This window comes from Pelmatolapia mariae, linkage group LG17, assembly GCF_036321145.2.
Source record: "Pelmatolapia mariae isolate MD_Pm_ZW linkage group LG17, Pm_UMD_F_2, whole genome shotgun sequence".
NCBI lineage: Eukaryota > Metazoa > Chordata > Actinopteri > Cichliformes > Cichlidae > Pelmatolapia > Pelmatolapia mariae.
Genome location: NC_086242.1, coordinates 24818529 through 24831464, shown reverse-complemented (window position 1 = coordinate 24831464; position 12936 = coordinate 24818529). Strand labels below are relative to the sequence as shown.

At 41.1% G+C, this 12936-nt stretch overlaps 2 protein-coding genes across 4 annotated transcripts in view; both read right to left on the bottom strand.

The window, feature by feature from the left end:
• cdc14ab (cell division cycle 14Ab) overlaps positions 1-6164 on the bottom strand; it is a 35825-nt gene extending 29661 nt beyond the window's left edge. The window contains exon 1 of one of the 3 annotated variants that reach the window (XM_063460449.1): positions 5649-6164. In XM_063460449.1, the coding sequence (XP_063316519.1) occupies positions 5649-5793 (145 nt within the window). In that variant the 5' untranslated portion in view covers positions 5794-6164. Of the gene's footprint in view, positions 1-816; positions 1198-5648 lie in introns of those variants that run through there. The other 2 variants (XM_063460447.1, XM_063460448.1) reach the window with 2 other exon arrangements.
• A 1931-nt stretch (positions 6165-8095) lies between these two features.
• On the bottom strand, positions 8096-12936 carry rtca (RNA 3'-terminal phosphate cyclase). Its single transcript, XM_063460450.1, has 11 exons — positions 12791-12936; positions 12536-12636; positions 11885-12028; positions 11629-11752; positions 11001-11059; positions 10775-10916; positions 9301-9422; positions 9011-9069; positions 8691-8785; positions 8507-8611; positions 8096-8322 (listed from the first exon to the last, which is right to left on the bottom strand). Exons 1-11 carry the CDS (start codon positions 12839-12841, stop codon positions 8224-8226), a joined length of 1101 nt encoding a protein of 366 aa, XP_063316520.1. The 5' UTR covers positions 12842-12936; the 3' UTR covers positions 8096-8223.

The following is a 12936-nucleotide window of genomic DNA, read 5'->3' as shown; positions in this document are numbered from 1 at the left end:
TGATGAAGCATATTTTTCACCCTCTCATCCTTGTTTGTACACTAGTATGAGACACAGACACAGACACACACTCATAAAAGATGGCATTGGTTTTGTTGCTTTGTTTTCACCAGCTCTTTCGCTCTGCTCATGGGCTCTGGGTGATCCACTGAGTTATTTAGTTACACACAGTAAGCTCACAATGGATTTCAGAAAATTCGATTTTTTTTTTTTTGTTTAATTCATAGCAAAGCTGATCAGTGTTACTGGAGAGGGAATACAGTGTAGAACTCTCCGAAAAACGTTTTTATGCAATGCCTGCCTCTCCACAGTGACCTTTCTGTCTGCACGATGAATCTACTCGTATACGACAAACGACAAGCTGCCATCTCTGTTTAAAACACGGAGCTGGCAGCCCTGGGGACTCCAAGCACTGACCGCACAAACAGTGCAGAGGATAAGGAACTAATCCAAGGCTAATTCTACAGAATGCTGCTGCTAGGTGTACAGCACTGTTACCCTCTTTAGAAGCATCGATGACTGATCAAATCTGAGAGGATGCCACAATCTCTATTCCAGCTCAGTAGGCGCTCAGCAAAGTTATCCATCAACATCACTTTATATCAAACCAGTCACCAATGGAAACAATCACTAACCTGCTGTGTAATGGCATAAAGTTGATTTTCTACTTATCATTTTAACGTTTATAGGATTTTACTTTTTTTTTTTTTTTTAACTCGACAGTTCTCCGTGGAGTTGTGACAAATAGTTTAACAACTATGTATTGTGTCTTTTTTTGTCCCCTTGTTAACTCTGTAACAATACTGTTAAAGTTACCTTTGATAAACTCTACGGCTCCCAGCAGCTCAGAGTCCTGGCTCATCCTGAACAAGGCAGACAGGATCGGGGACTGTTTTGCGCCCGCCACCGTCACGGATCCGTCTAACGCCTGACCTGTCTCGGCTCCGCCTGCTATCTCCACAAACTTTTCTGAACTGCTAGCAGTTCAATAAGCCGTTAGCGGGCTAGCAGGCAGCTGAACAGAGAGTTTTAACTAAAGTTAGAAACTTCCACATTAGTTCCACACTGGTCTTTTCAGCTTCTCCCCTCGAAAATACAAACTTTTCTACTCATTGCTTTCTGTTTTATAACGACAAGTATTCTCAGCCTTCATATTAGCATGTTAGCACCACTCGACGACGATCCGACACTCTAAAACTCAGATTGCCTAAATCCCTCCTTAAGACACGTTACTGTAGCAACGGGAGCCGCTCCCATAGCAACGACAGCCAATCACCAAACAGAACATGCTGCCTTTCTGCGTTGCTTTCAAGTTCCACTGGGAAACAAACAACGAGGCCTTCAATCACTCGGTCTACTCGACTAGTATTTGATAAGCTGGAAAAAGAAAAAAACTAGTTGGTTCCAAAAAAAAATGATGTAAATAAAACAGAGCAACGATTTGCAAAGCCAAAAACTCCGTATTTTATTCACAAAAGAACACAAATTATATGTGTTAAAAATGAGTCAATGAGAGGGACAGTTCAGACTGAGCAACTTGGAGACAAAGTGAGAGAGACAAGATTGAGATGGTTTGGACATGTGCAGAGGAGGGAAAGTGATATAAGATAAAGGATGAAAGGGCGGAGGAAACGAGGAAGACCTCAGGGGATTAAATGGATGTAATGAGCACATATAGAGGGTTGGTGTGACTGTCAGATTTATTATTCTTATTGAATGTGCCAATGCAATAACAATTAATTATCAGTTTTCTTCTTCTTCTTCTTCTTTCCTTTAACAATTTGATGTGTAAGTTGTCTTTCAGATTTGAGAGATCTCCCACAAAAGTTATATCAGGACAGGCAACTCATTCAGCAATTGTCTGAGTATCTTGAAAAGTAACAAACCAAGAGCAATCTCAGGCACACTTTATCAAAGAAACACCATTCAAAGGTTGTGAGTCACAAGGCTTTGAACTTTTCCATGTTTTTATATCATTTACTTTTTTTTCACAGTAGCAGTTTAAGGTTTTATGAAGCATTTGATTGTTTTCAAGAGATTTTCCTCTTGCAGCGTGATAACATCTATCACTATAAAAGCGAGCCTGGAAAATGATCAGGAAAAAATGCATGGGTTTTTTTCAACTTATTTTTTTATAAATAAGTAAATAATATTCATGGTGGATTTATGGCTCTCTCAGACATCCAACAACCTTGGCCATTAAAAGCATTTACAAAACAGCTTCAAATTTTCAGCTGAAAATCAGACGCAGAGGGTGTCTTTATACTGTAATCATGTCCACATATGCACACTAGGTAAGTACCAAATGAGCATTTTATATTTGGGAGTGAAATTCTTTCACTCGCAGTGAAAGAATTTTTCCAATATGACTTGTTGGTATTACTATGTCACTATCTCTCTCTCAATCTAAATCATTATGGCTGATCTTGTGGGTGTGTATGGCAGTCAGCATGTGACATTTCTATCTGGATCATTCAAACAGCAGCTTAAAACCCCTTTAAAGTAAAACCGCACCTATATTGATGTCACTTATCTGAGCTGATAAAATGTGCACATTACATGAGTACTACTGTTTAAACAGAAGGTGTTTCAATGTGCTTGCCTTTCAAAGTAAAATCGAGTTAACAGTAAAATGACATTTTAAAATGTTTCCAGCTGCCTTTATCACTCTCAGACCTTTACGGGCTAAAAAATAATCTCTACATGTTGTTTAAGCTTTCAAATAATTTTAGCCAAATTATAAAAGAACTTCAAAATAAAAGTTCAAAATTTTTAGGGGTTATCAAAGATGATTTCTTTATAAAATAAGTGTAAGTATTGACTTAACTGATTAAAGTAAAAGTGAAAAAATATGGGCTCTGAAATGTACTCAAAGTAAAAAATAAAAAGTAGCTCTTTGGAAGACATTTGTACCAGCCATTTATGTGCAAAGCTAACTGAACTATATTGATAAACTAATAAAACTATGATATTACATTGGAATACAAACATTTTAGTCTAAATTCTGATTCTAATAAAACAGAGAAAAAGAAAGGGAATTATTTTTTTTAAAAATTTAAACGGTTCTATTTGCTGTTGCCTACATTGTAGATGGTGAGTCTTCCTCAACACCTAAACAGAAAAATGAGTATGGGGTTAAAGTGGGGTTCGGCAGGTGGGTGAATGTTAAGAACAACTGTAGTGGCTCAGCGTGGGGGTAAATATCACAATACAAAATGATTTCTAATGTGGGTTCCAGTATTTTTTCTTTGTGTTCAGGCTGTGATTGGTTGACCCATGCTGCTGAGGCTGCTCACAGGTTTACTGCTCTTTGTGGATTTACGCAACTGAACGGAACAAGATGTGAGCAACGTGCTTCGGGACTTTCTGAACCAGTTAATCTTTGTCTTCCTAAATGAAATACTCATCATCTCAAAGAACTTTACAGACCACCACGACCATGTTTTTCAGGTACAAAGACAGCTAGAAAACAGACTGTGTGTTAACATGAGACAGGTGAGTTGAATCTGTGACTTTTCTTGGATTCATTATCAAAAGTGGGCAGGTGAAGGCAGACCTAGCCAAGGTTTGTGCAGTTGTGGATTGCCCAATTCCTACAACCTGCAAACAGCTGCTGTGATTTTGGGGATTTGCCTACTGACGCTTCATTCACGATTTCACTAAGATAGCTTTGCCACTCACCAACCTTTCGTCTTTCAATCGACCACCGTTGCTCAGCAACCATTTGACGCTCAGCAGAGATGGTTTTCTTTGACGCCTCTACTCAGGTTTACGGTTTAGGAGCAGTGCTCTTGTAACAACGGAAAAGCAAAATGCATCCGTGTTGCTTTTTCCTGCCTGTTTTATTTGTGCCCAAAATAAATCTTCAAGTTCTCCACCTGCAGGATTACTTAGACCTGTACTACACCTGTATATGGATTGTCCCTGGATTTTGTCATTGGGTTGCCTCTGCTATCACTTAACAACGTCATTGGAGAATCGATCTCCAAGCTGCTCATTTCATTGCTCTACTCTAGCTCCCTACAGCACTACAAATGAATCAACTACCGATCGACCATGTGATCCGCCTCCAGGGGATACTTGTTGTCATCATCTCAGACAGTGGCCCTCAAGTCACCTTGAGAGTCTGGAAAGAGTTCTGCATTGCCATTGGTCCAAATGTTAGACTCTCATCTGGTTTCCAGCTGCAGACTAATGGCCAAATCGAAAGAGCCAACCAGGAGCAGGAAGCAGCCTTTGGTGTGTGGTATCAACCAACCAGTCCCGCTGAAGCTCTCAATTCAGCTGTGTCGACTAAGCCCACTGCAACAGGTCTCACCCTATTTGTGGCATCTCTTGGTGACTGCCCACCCTTGTTGCTGTCTGAACAAGGTGAGCTTACAACACCATCTTTGTTGCTGTCTCCAAATTACAGTGGTCCATTTTAAATTTAGGCCATTATCAACTCTGTTTCTATCCTCTGTTTTCAGCCTATCACAATTGCTCCAAGAGCACACTGATGACTCATCCAGGCCACAAAAGAACCCAAAACATCTAAAGAACTGCAGACCTCACTTGGCTCAGTTAAGGTCAGAGTTTATAATTCAACAATAAGAAAGAGACTGGGCAATAGTGGCAACCGTGAGTTTCAAGAAGAAACCTGCTGCTGAGCAAAAAGAACACAACAGTTCATCTCACATTGGCCAGAAAACATCTTGATGATCCCCAAGACTGTTGGGAAAATGTTCTGTGACTGATGAGACAAAAGTTGAACTTTTTTAAGGTTTGACTGCTGTTACATCTGCCATAAAACGAACACAGCATTTCATAAGAAGCACATAGCAGCAACAGTTAAACATGGTGGTGGTAGTGCGATGGTCTGTGGATGCTTTGCTGCTTCAGGAACTGGATCACTTGGTATAATTGGTGGAAACATAAATTCTGCTCTTCTCATGCTCAAAAACCCTCCAATGAGGTTGAAGCAATTCCTCAACAGTGGGCCAAAATCCAGCACCACGATGTGAAAGACTCATTGCAGTTGTTGCTGCCAAGGGTGGCACAAGTTTTTAGGTTTAGGCAGCAATTACTCTCTCACACAGGTTTTGGTAGCTTTTATCTTTGTCTAATATTAAAATTTGTTTAATATGTGAAACATGTAAGTGCAATGTAAATAATGAAATTCTGAATGCAATATAATTTCATTTAAATTAGATTTCTTCCTCCAGCCAAATCCAAGACATCAGCATTTCTGGATAAACAAAGGTAACCAAGGTCAAGCTGTTTTGAGTCTACTATCTGTAATTAATGGCAAATCCTCAAGCAGATGACCAAGAGACATGCTTGTTATGGGGCTTAGGCCTCATTTAGTCAATAAAAAGTCATATTTATAGATAAATATGAAAAAGAATATGTCATTAAAGTTACAATAATGAGTCCCTACAATAAATAAGAGTTTCTATTCTTTTGTTTTATCTATGTCTTTCCTAAGTCAATCAAATAGTTTCTAGAAAATTCTTTAAACTAATCTGTGTGAAATGTAGGTGAAATGATCCTTCCTCAGACCTCAGACTGAGTTTGTGGTAAAGTTTACTGCTGTATTTGTATTACAGAGTAGTCCTTTAATGTCCATTGAGCATCTGTATGTATCCCAATGACGACTTTAAACTCACCTGCGATCAATGAGATCCACACACAGTTGGGAGCTGATCCTGATCCAGGTCCCGGCCCTGGTACCGATCCTTGTCCAGGTCTGGGTCCTGGCTGGAGTATCAGAGGGTTGACCTGGTGGGTCCTCCAGGACCCGGTGTCTGCCATGCTGCAGGGGAACAAACAGACTGTAAGGGTACAGCTGAAGGAAAGCGGTGTCAGGTGCCCTGGATTGGGTTACCCCTGGTTCCAGAGGGGACAGAGGTGTGAGTTTACAGCCTCCTCAGGTTTCAACACACATTCTGAGCTGGACTTCCTGCTATGCAGACTGTACATCATGTCACCTACCGCAGGTGAGTTAGAGGGGCAACCAACACAATAACTAATGACATCACGGAAACAGGACCACAGGACACAGGAAGTCCAGGTCTATATCTAGAACCAGGTCTAGAATAGTCAGGAGCCAGTTACCCATTTAATCCGCAGGCATAGGCACACATTCAGTTTTTACATCAAAAAAACTTTGATGCTATTTGGGAAGAAACTGCAAGGGGTAGAAAAGCTACAAAAATATTTTAAAAATCCTGCCAATACCTAACCATTCAACCACCCACACAGTACACAGTGAGTAACATACGTTTTGAACACGTCACCAGTTGTCTAAGTAAAAATATTTCTGAAGGTGCTATTGATATGAAATTTTCACCAGTTTTTCAGTGAAATTTTCAGTACCAACCCATCCAATCCACACATGGAGAGAAATCAAACCATAGATGTCCATAATTTAATTTATGTGCAATAATGAGAAATGACACAGGGCAAAAGTATTGAAAACATGAAGAAAGGGAGATCCAAACAGGCATGGAAAGTCATGGCCCAAAGCCCAGGGAGCTGGGCAATGTGGATGTGGAGCACTCTGTGGAACCTGAGGAACAGGTGGTGTGAAGATTTAGGGTCATCCCCTCCTGCCAGTTCTGGGGGTAACATAAAACTTAAATAACTAGAAAGACACCACAGCCCACAACATAAGATAAAAAAAAAAAAAATTCTAACGATTTGCTGAACACAGAATAAAAAAACACTGCTGATTTGGCCAATACGGACCCCTCGTACAGCTGTAAATCCTCCTATTAACGACTTCATCAGTGCCTGTAACAGTACCTCACTTTATAGACATGTACAGCTCTGATGTACTGATAGAACTTTTTCTTTTTGGTGGACTGATTTTCTCTCTTATATCAATTTATATACTGGATCTGCACACAACCACACAGGAGTCCCTCAAAACATGCAGTAACCACAAACACACACTTTTTTCTATTGTCTCAGTGTCTTGTCCTGGTGTATGTCTTGTGTTTGTGTGTATTAACTGGTTAAGTCATCAGTCCAAAATTAAAGTGGTTACATATGAACTGCAATTCTTGAGCCTAAATCTTGCAACCATGTAAACAGTAGGAGTGTGTGGTCAAATATCTATAAACCTCCACTCACAGCTCCTACACAACAACATAAAGCCACAGCACAGGGCTAATTGCAAATGGCTTTGCTCTTACATAGCACTTTATACAACATCACATTCACACACATGCATCTACATCAAAGTGCTTCCTACTATTCATACGAACACCAGGATCAAACCACCAACCCTGTCATTAGTCGGTAACCTGCTCTACAACCACCCCAACTGAGAACTTCCTCCTTTCTAACCCCCATATCTGTATTAAGCTTCTATTTGCCATATTTCAGATCTCCTGCAGGTGGGACCAGTAAACTGGGAATGCCGTACATTTGCTGAATGAATTTTATTTTGGTTCAGGAAGCACAGCAGTCATCTCTTCCCAGTCAGCCTGTACGCTCATCTGTAGAGGCCCGATACATCGGTTCATAGTGGGCATGCTTCCAATAAATGTAGATTCTGAGCAAAAACCATTGCTTTTAAGAAATCATACTGAAGGTTACTCTGTAGTTGAATTGCAATCAGTTTTATGACGAGCTTGAGCAAAGCATGCATATAAAAATAGAACTGGAAGACAGTTTATTCATTTTATTGGTCAGGTTATGATTACAACTCAAAAATTCATATGTAGTGGTCATTGTTAGATAATCAGCAATGCTGATTTCTGAACCGGGCTGAAAAAGCCTCTCAAAAGTCTAACTACTATAGTCCACATAAGTGTTAAATAGTCCTGATCCTTTAATCGCAAAGACCCTTCTTTGCTGAGGGTTCAATTCTCATGCAAAAAGCCAAAATCTCAATCAAGGCTGTGGATATATGAAAATTTTCAAAACTCTGAACAAAGAAAACTCAATTTTGACAAAGGAGGATACTGATCAAAAAGCATATTCCCAAATCTGCTTTCAGTCAAAGAGCCATAAACTAACAACCAAAGAACCAGGAAAGTGAAGTGCACATGGGGAAATACTGGAAATCTTTCCTTGAAGCAGTTAAAAACAGGCAGAAACATGCGAACACAAGGAGGAGATTTATTTATTTATTACAGTATTTATGGAAAAACCCTGAGAGACAGAAACTAAGAGGGTCGGCCACGTTAGGAGCAGCTACCAAGCGTGGGGTCAGTGTGTGCACAGCGTGTTCTGCTACAGGTTGGGGTTCACCGCTCCTGATCCTTGACATTCGATGATGTAGGTGATGTTTCTGCTCAGCTCGTCCTCACACTTTGTTATTGTGAACTTTGCCTGCAAATACAACAGCACACAAGGTTAATGACTGATCAGCTCGACTCAGACAGACCCGAGGGTGACCTGAGGTGCTGCGTCAAGAGACCAGGACAAGATAAAGAAGCAATATTAAAACTGGAACTGTGACTCGTGAACAGAAAAGGCACCATTGGGTGAGTCTTGTGCTGTAAGAGTTTCTGACCTGAGTCAGCTGCTCTGCGATGTGAATTGCTGTCTGTGTGTGTAGTGTCACAGCACCAGTTCGAATCCGAGACGTTCCCTTTGCCAGTGCCATGAAGATAATGAGCTGCAGAGGAGAGTCAGAGTAAGGTCAGAGTAAGGTCATAGAGTGTGTGCGTGTGTGTCTCTCTCTCTCTCACACTCACCTGGTCCTGCAGGAATTCGTCCACGCAGCCATTGTGTCTGATGTTTTTCAGCAACATCTCAGCAGCTTCAATACCCACTTTATCTGCATACACACCTGAAAAACAAAAATCCCATGTACTTGAACATCTGCACTGTCAAAGAAAAGTCTCATCACACTGTTTCAGAACATTAGCCCAACAAGCATTCAAAACATGTTTGTTTTCAAAGAGTTGCATGGGAAAGTATTGACTTCATATAAATTACATTTCTCAATGAGGTGTCAGCATTTATCACATTACTGCAGCATTGCTGCCACCTGCTGGTTCGTGTGACTCCTCACCTTTCTTTCCCAGTGCTGAACCAGCAAATACGCAACCTGTAGAGGACTCTGCGATGATTCTGAAAAAGAGGCGGAAAAGCAGTCAGGGAGCTGATCCTTTGGGAAGCATTGGCAGTTTTAAACCAAGAGCTTCATAGTGTACGGCCTCTTATAGCTTTGTGAAACCTGGTCTAACTCCTCTTCATGCTGATGATTTTAAATGATCAGAATTCTGGCCAAATGCTTTTCCTCTTTTCTAACGTTCCAGAACATTTTTTCTTCCTTGCTTGCCTTGTATGTTCAGAGCTTACATTATTCCATTTCCATTCCCGCAGGCCTTCTCCTTCTCTTGCTGTGGCTGGATGTTGATGTAAAGTTCTTTGATTTCCTTCCTGATGGTTCGAACAGCAGCAGCTGACATGTCTTTAGCCAACTGTAGAAAACACAAACTACAGTCAGCTCAATAAAGAAAAGCATACCTGACATTTTCACATTTAGTTTTACAATAACAGACTACGCAGCACCGGACAGTACATTTCATTTGAAAGTTCCTTAACTATGTTTAAGTGAATCCATTTCCACAGAAACCTTGGCTGCATACAACCTTGGCTACAGTGGCTCTTCTTAAACAGAAGGCAACAAATCAGAGAGGTTTGATTTTCTCTGTATGTTCCAGGCACAACTTGTCCTGGCATCACATATGTTGCCCATATCTTTATGCCATATTTAGAATGTTATCTTGGCATGTACCGTTTGAAAGGGCAGCATCTCCTAAAGCAACCAGACACTCATCAAGTGTGCTGTTTGCACTTGAGATATAGATGAGAGGCTGGCACTCCCCATACTCCAAAACTCTCTGACCACTGCTAATTTGTCTTGTATCACGATTGTCAAAGTAATTCCCCCATAACAACAGGGAAGATTTCTGGAGTCACATGATGGTCTGAAAAATTGTCTGACTAGAATCTGCATCCCATAAACTGCTGGCAGATTCATTTCTGGGTCTTTGCACAGTACAAGGGTAATACTTGTACTGTTCATCAGGAATTCAGTGCAGTTGTGGAAGACGGTACTCCAAGGGCAATTCCAAGGCATTTGCAAACATGACAGTTAAGTGCTAACTACACTGTTATGCACTGTCCCCACTGCTGTTCTGCATAGGACTCAAACCTAACGCCAATTCACCGCAAAGAGTGGATATGTTTATATATTCAGGAGTGGAGTGCACTCCTTAGCCAGGTGGAGACCGAACGACCAAGTCCAACACTAGGCTGTTGGGTCTCCAGGTGTCCGCAACAGACTAAAATCAAGGCTTAAAGTCACCATCATGGACTCTAGCTAGTGATGTCAGTCCTTATCCTGTTCTGAAGCCTCTGAGCTTTGTGTAGCTCAATATAAACAAAGTGAAAGACAGTATAAAAGATGGCCGTAGCAAGGTCATCACAATAGAAAGTTTCAAAAAAAAAAAAAAAAAAACTGATGTGAGTAGGAGGCCTCACTGTGAAACTGCTTATTCATTGGCTAGCCATTTTTGACTGACAAGTTATTAGCCAACGAGCTAATAATGAGCACAAATAATCCTTTCTGAAACATAGCATGTGGCTAAGAGTAGTTAATTAGCAGTGACTGTATTTTCAAAAAAATAACAAAGAAGAAATTGTGTACCGGCAAATTAATGAAAGACTGGAAAAACAATCCAGTACACAAGAAAAACAAAAACAAAAACACAACAGTCGACGCAGTAAAAACCATAAAATGAGTAATGTGAGTGAGTGTGAACTTTACTTTGAAAGGTAGAACTCCAGCAACATAAGCTCTACCATAGATCTTTGTGATGTTTCCTCTCTCAGTCATTGTGACAGGCGTCAGCTCTTTGATTGGATTCACCGTCACCATGACCTCACCTCCACCTTTAGGGTAGAAACCCCTGATACACAAATACACAGTACACGGTCAGATACACACAAGTACTCCAGTAACATTTCAACTCTGTCGATCTTGGTACACTGACCTCATTCTGATGTCACAGTCAAAATGGACTCCAAACTTCTCCACAATGGGTTTGAATACCTGAAGACAATAAAAAATACAATCAAATGTAATATAAAAACAAACGCTATAAACACACACTTAAAGTTCTCTGCTTTCACTTTCACTGGAAGTGCATCAAGTTAAACACTAACTGAAGCTCTGAGTCAGTTAGCAGGGTAACAGACTGTGGTAACCCGCAGTTTCTCTCTGGTTGACTAATATCACAAGCCCATCAGTAAACTCTGTCTTATCCCTTTCTACACATTTGATCTTCACTTTCTGTCTCATAGGCCACATCAGATTACTGCTGAATAACTAGATTTAAAAGTCAAATAGAACTCTAGCAACATCTAATGAATATTAGACTTGGGTGGATGACCACCGACAGCATAAAAAGTTATGTTCTATCAAACTTTAATACCATCTATGATGATCACAGAGTGGTCCAACCAAAATAAAGTGACTCTTTCCACTCTAAAGGTGAACATCATGGTCCATACTGACACAATGTATTCTTCAGTGAGTTGGATTAAAATGGAGACTGTGTTCTTGATATTGGGATGATTGCTTTGTCTGTTATAGGGCCGTGGTGTGTCTATGTCGATTACCTTGATAGTGTAGTCAATCTGAGGAGCCATCTCTGCGTTGGTTCCTCCCTTCAGACACAGCAGTGAGGCAGCATCGGCATACAGAGCACAAGGCAGAGCAACCTGCAGCAGGAGACACACACTCCTGACACACACACAAGAAGTGATTATATATAGATGTTTAATGTTTAAAACAAAAACAATCAATAGCTTTTGTATTACTGCCAGATAGCAGCTGGTTACTTAGTAAGCGATGCAGTCAGTGGGTCAGACTTACCCTGCAGTCTGCGTGTCAGCCGTGTAGTTCCCAGCCCGGGTTTTACCAGGAGTCAGACTGATGTCAGTGGAGCCAATGCTGGCTCCTTGAAGACTGCCAGAACACAGATCTGAGACCAGCTGCAGGCCGGTCAGGTGCTGTGGTCTGCACACAATTGATCAAAATGTTACCATTAGAAATTTCAGAACTCTGTTCTTTTACTGGGACTTTGAGGGGGCTTGTGCCTCCAACTTTTTCAGAACGAAACAAAAATACACACGAAAACGTCGCAAATAAAATGCACCGAACAGTAATCAATAAAATCTAATTAAGATAACTGATTAAAAGCCGAGGAAGTTCTGCGGCACAGAGTCGTGAAGGTTTCTGCTGAAGCTGCTAAAAGTCGTGCTGTGCAGACTGAAGCTGAAGGTGACAGATGGTCTTCTTTTCACACAGAAGCTGCGTTTTTAAATCAGCTGAGTCTCAACAAAAGCACGCAGACAAACCGGGAGGTACTTAATTAATCAGTGTTCACGCGGTAGAGCAAATAACACCAATGTAAATAAATCGGACAATCGGTTGTTTTTGTTAATACTTTTATTAAGTTAACCGATGCATCAACTTTAATGAATAGGCTAACATTAGCCTGCTAGCACTGAGCTAGTAACTCACCTCAGACCCGGCGTGCTTCTGCCGGCTCGGATTTTGGTGATTTTGATGGAGGACCCGGTGATGCAGCTAAGCGCCGCCGAGACTCTCAGGATCTGTCCGCCCTGCACAGAGCAAATTAAGGGGAAACAGAAGCGACATCAGCGAGCTAAAAACCGCCTGCTGTCCGCCGCGCTAGCATTGTGCTAGCACATTAGCGGCGGGGAAAGCCGGCAGCTTTTCATGTGATCACTTCCCCAACATAAAGTGAGTACTCACTCCTTCCATCACGCTGCCGTCTATCTCCACAGCCTCAGAGTCCATCTTCATTCAAAACAAAGAATTTTTTACTCGGATGCTGTTGCTCAGCTCAACTCCAGCTTCCCGTACTTTTCCCTTGTGTTTGTTCTTCTTCTTCCTCTTGG

Coding starts and splice junctions, on each gene's coding strand:
- rtca (XM_063460450.1), bottom strand. CDS start 12,841: ATGAAGATGGACTCTGAGGCTGTGGAGATAGACGGCAGCGTGATGGAA. Junction 12,637..12,790: donor ACGGCAGCGTGATGGAAGGA/GTGAGTACTCAC, acceptor TGCTCTGTGCAG/GGCGGACAGATCCTGAGAGT. Junction 8,612..8,690: donor ACGAATTCCTGCAGGACCAG/GTGAGTGTGAGA, acceptor TCTCCTCTGCAG/CTCATTATCTTCATGGCACT.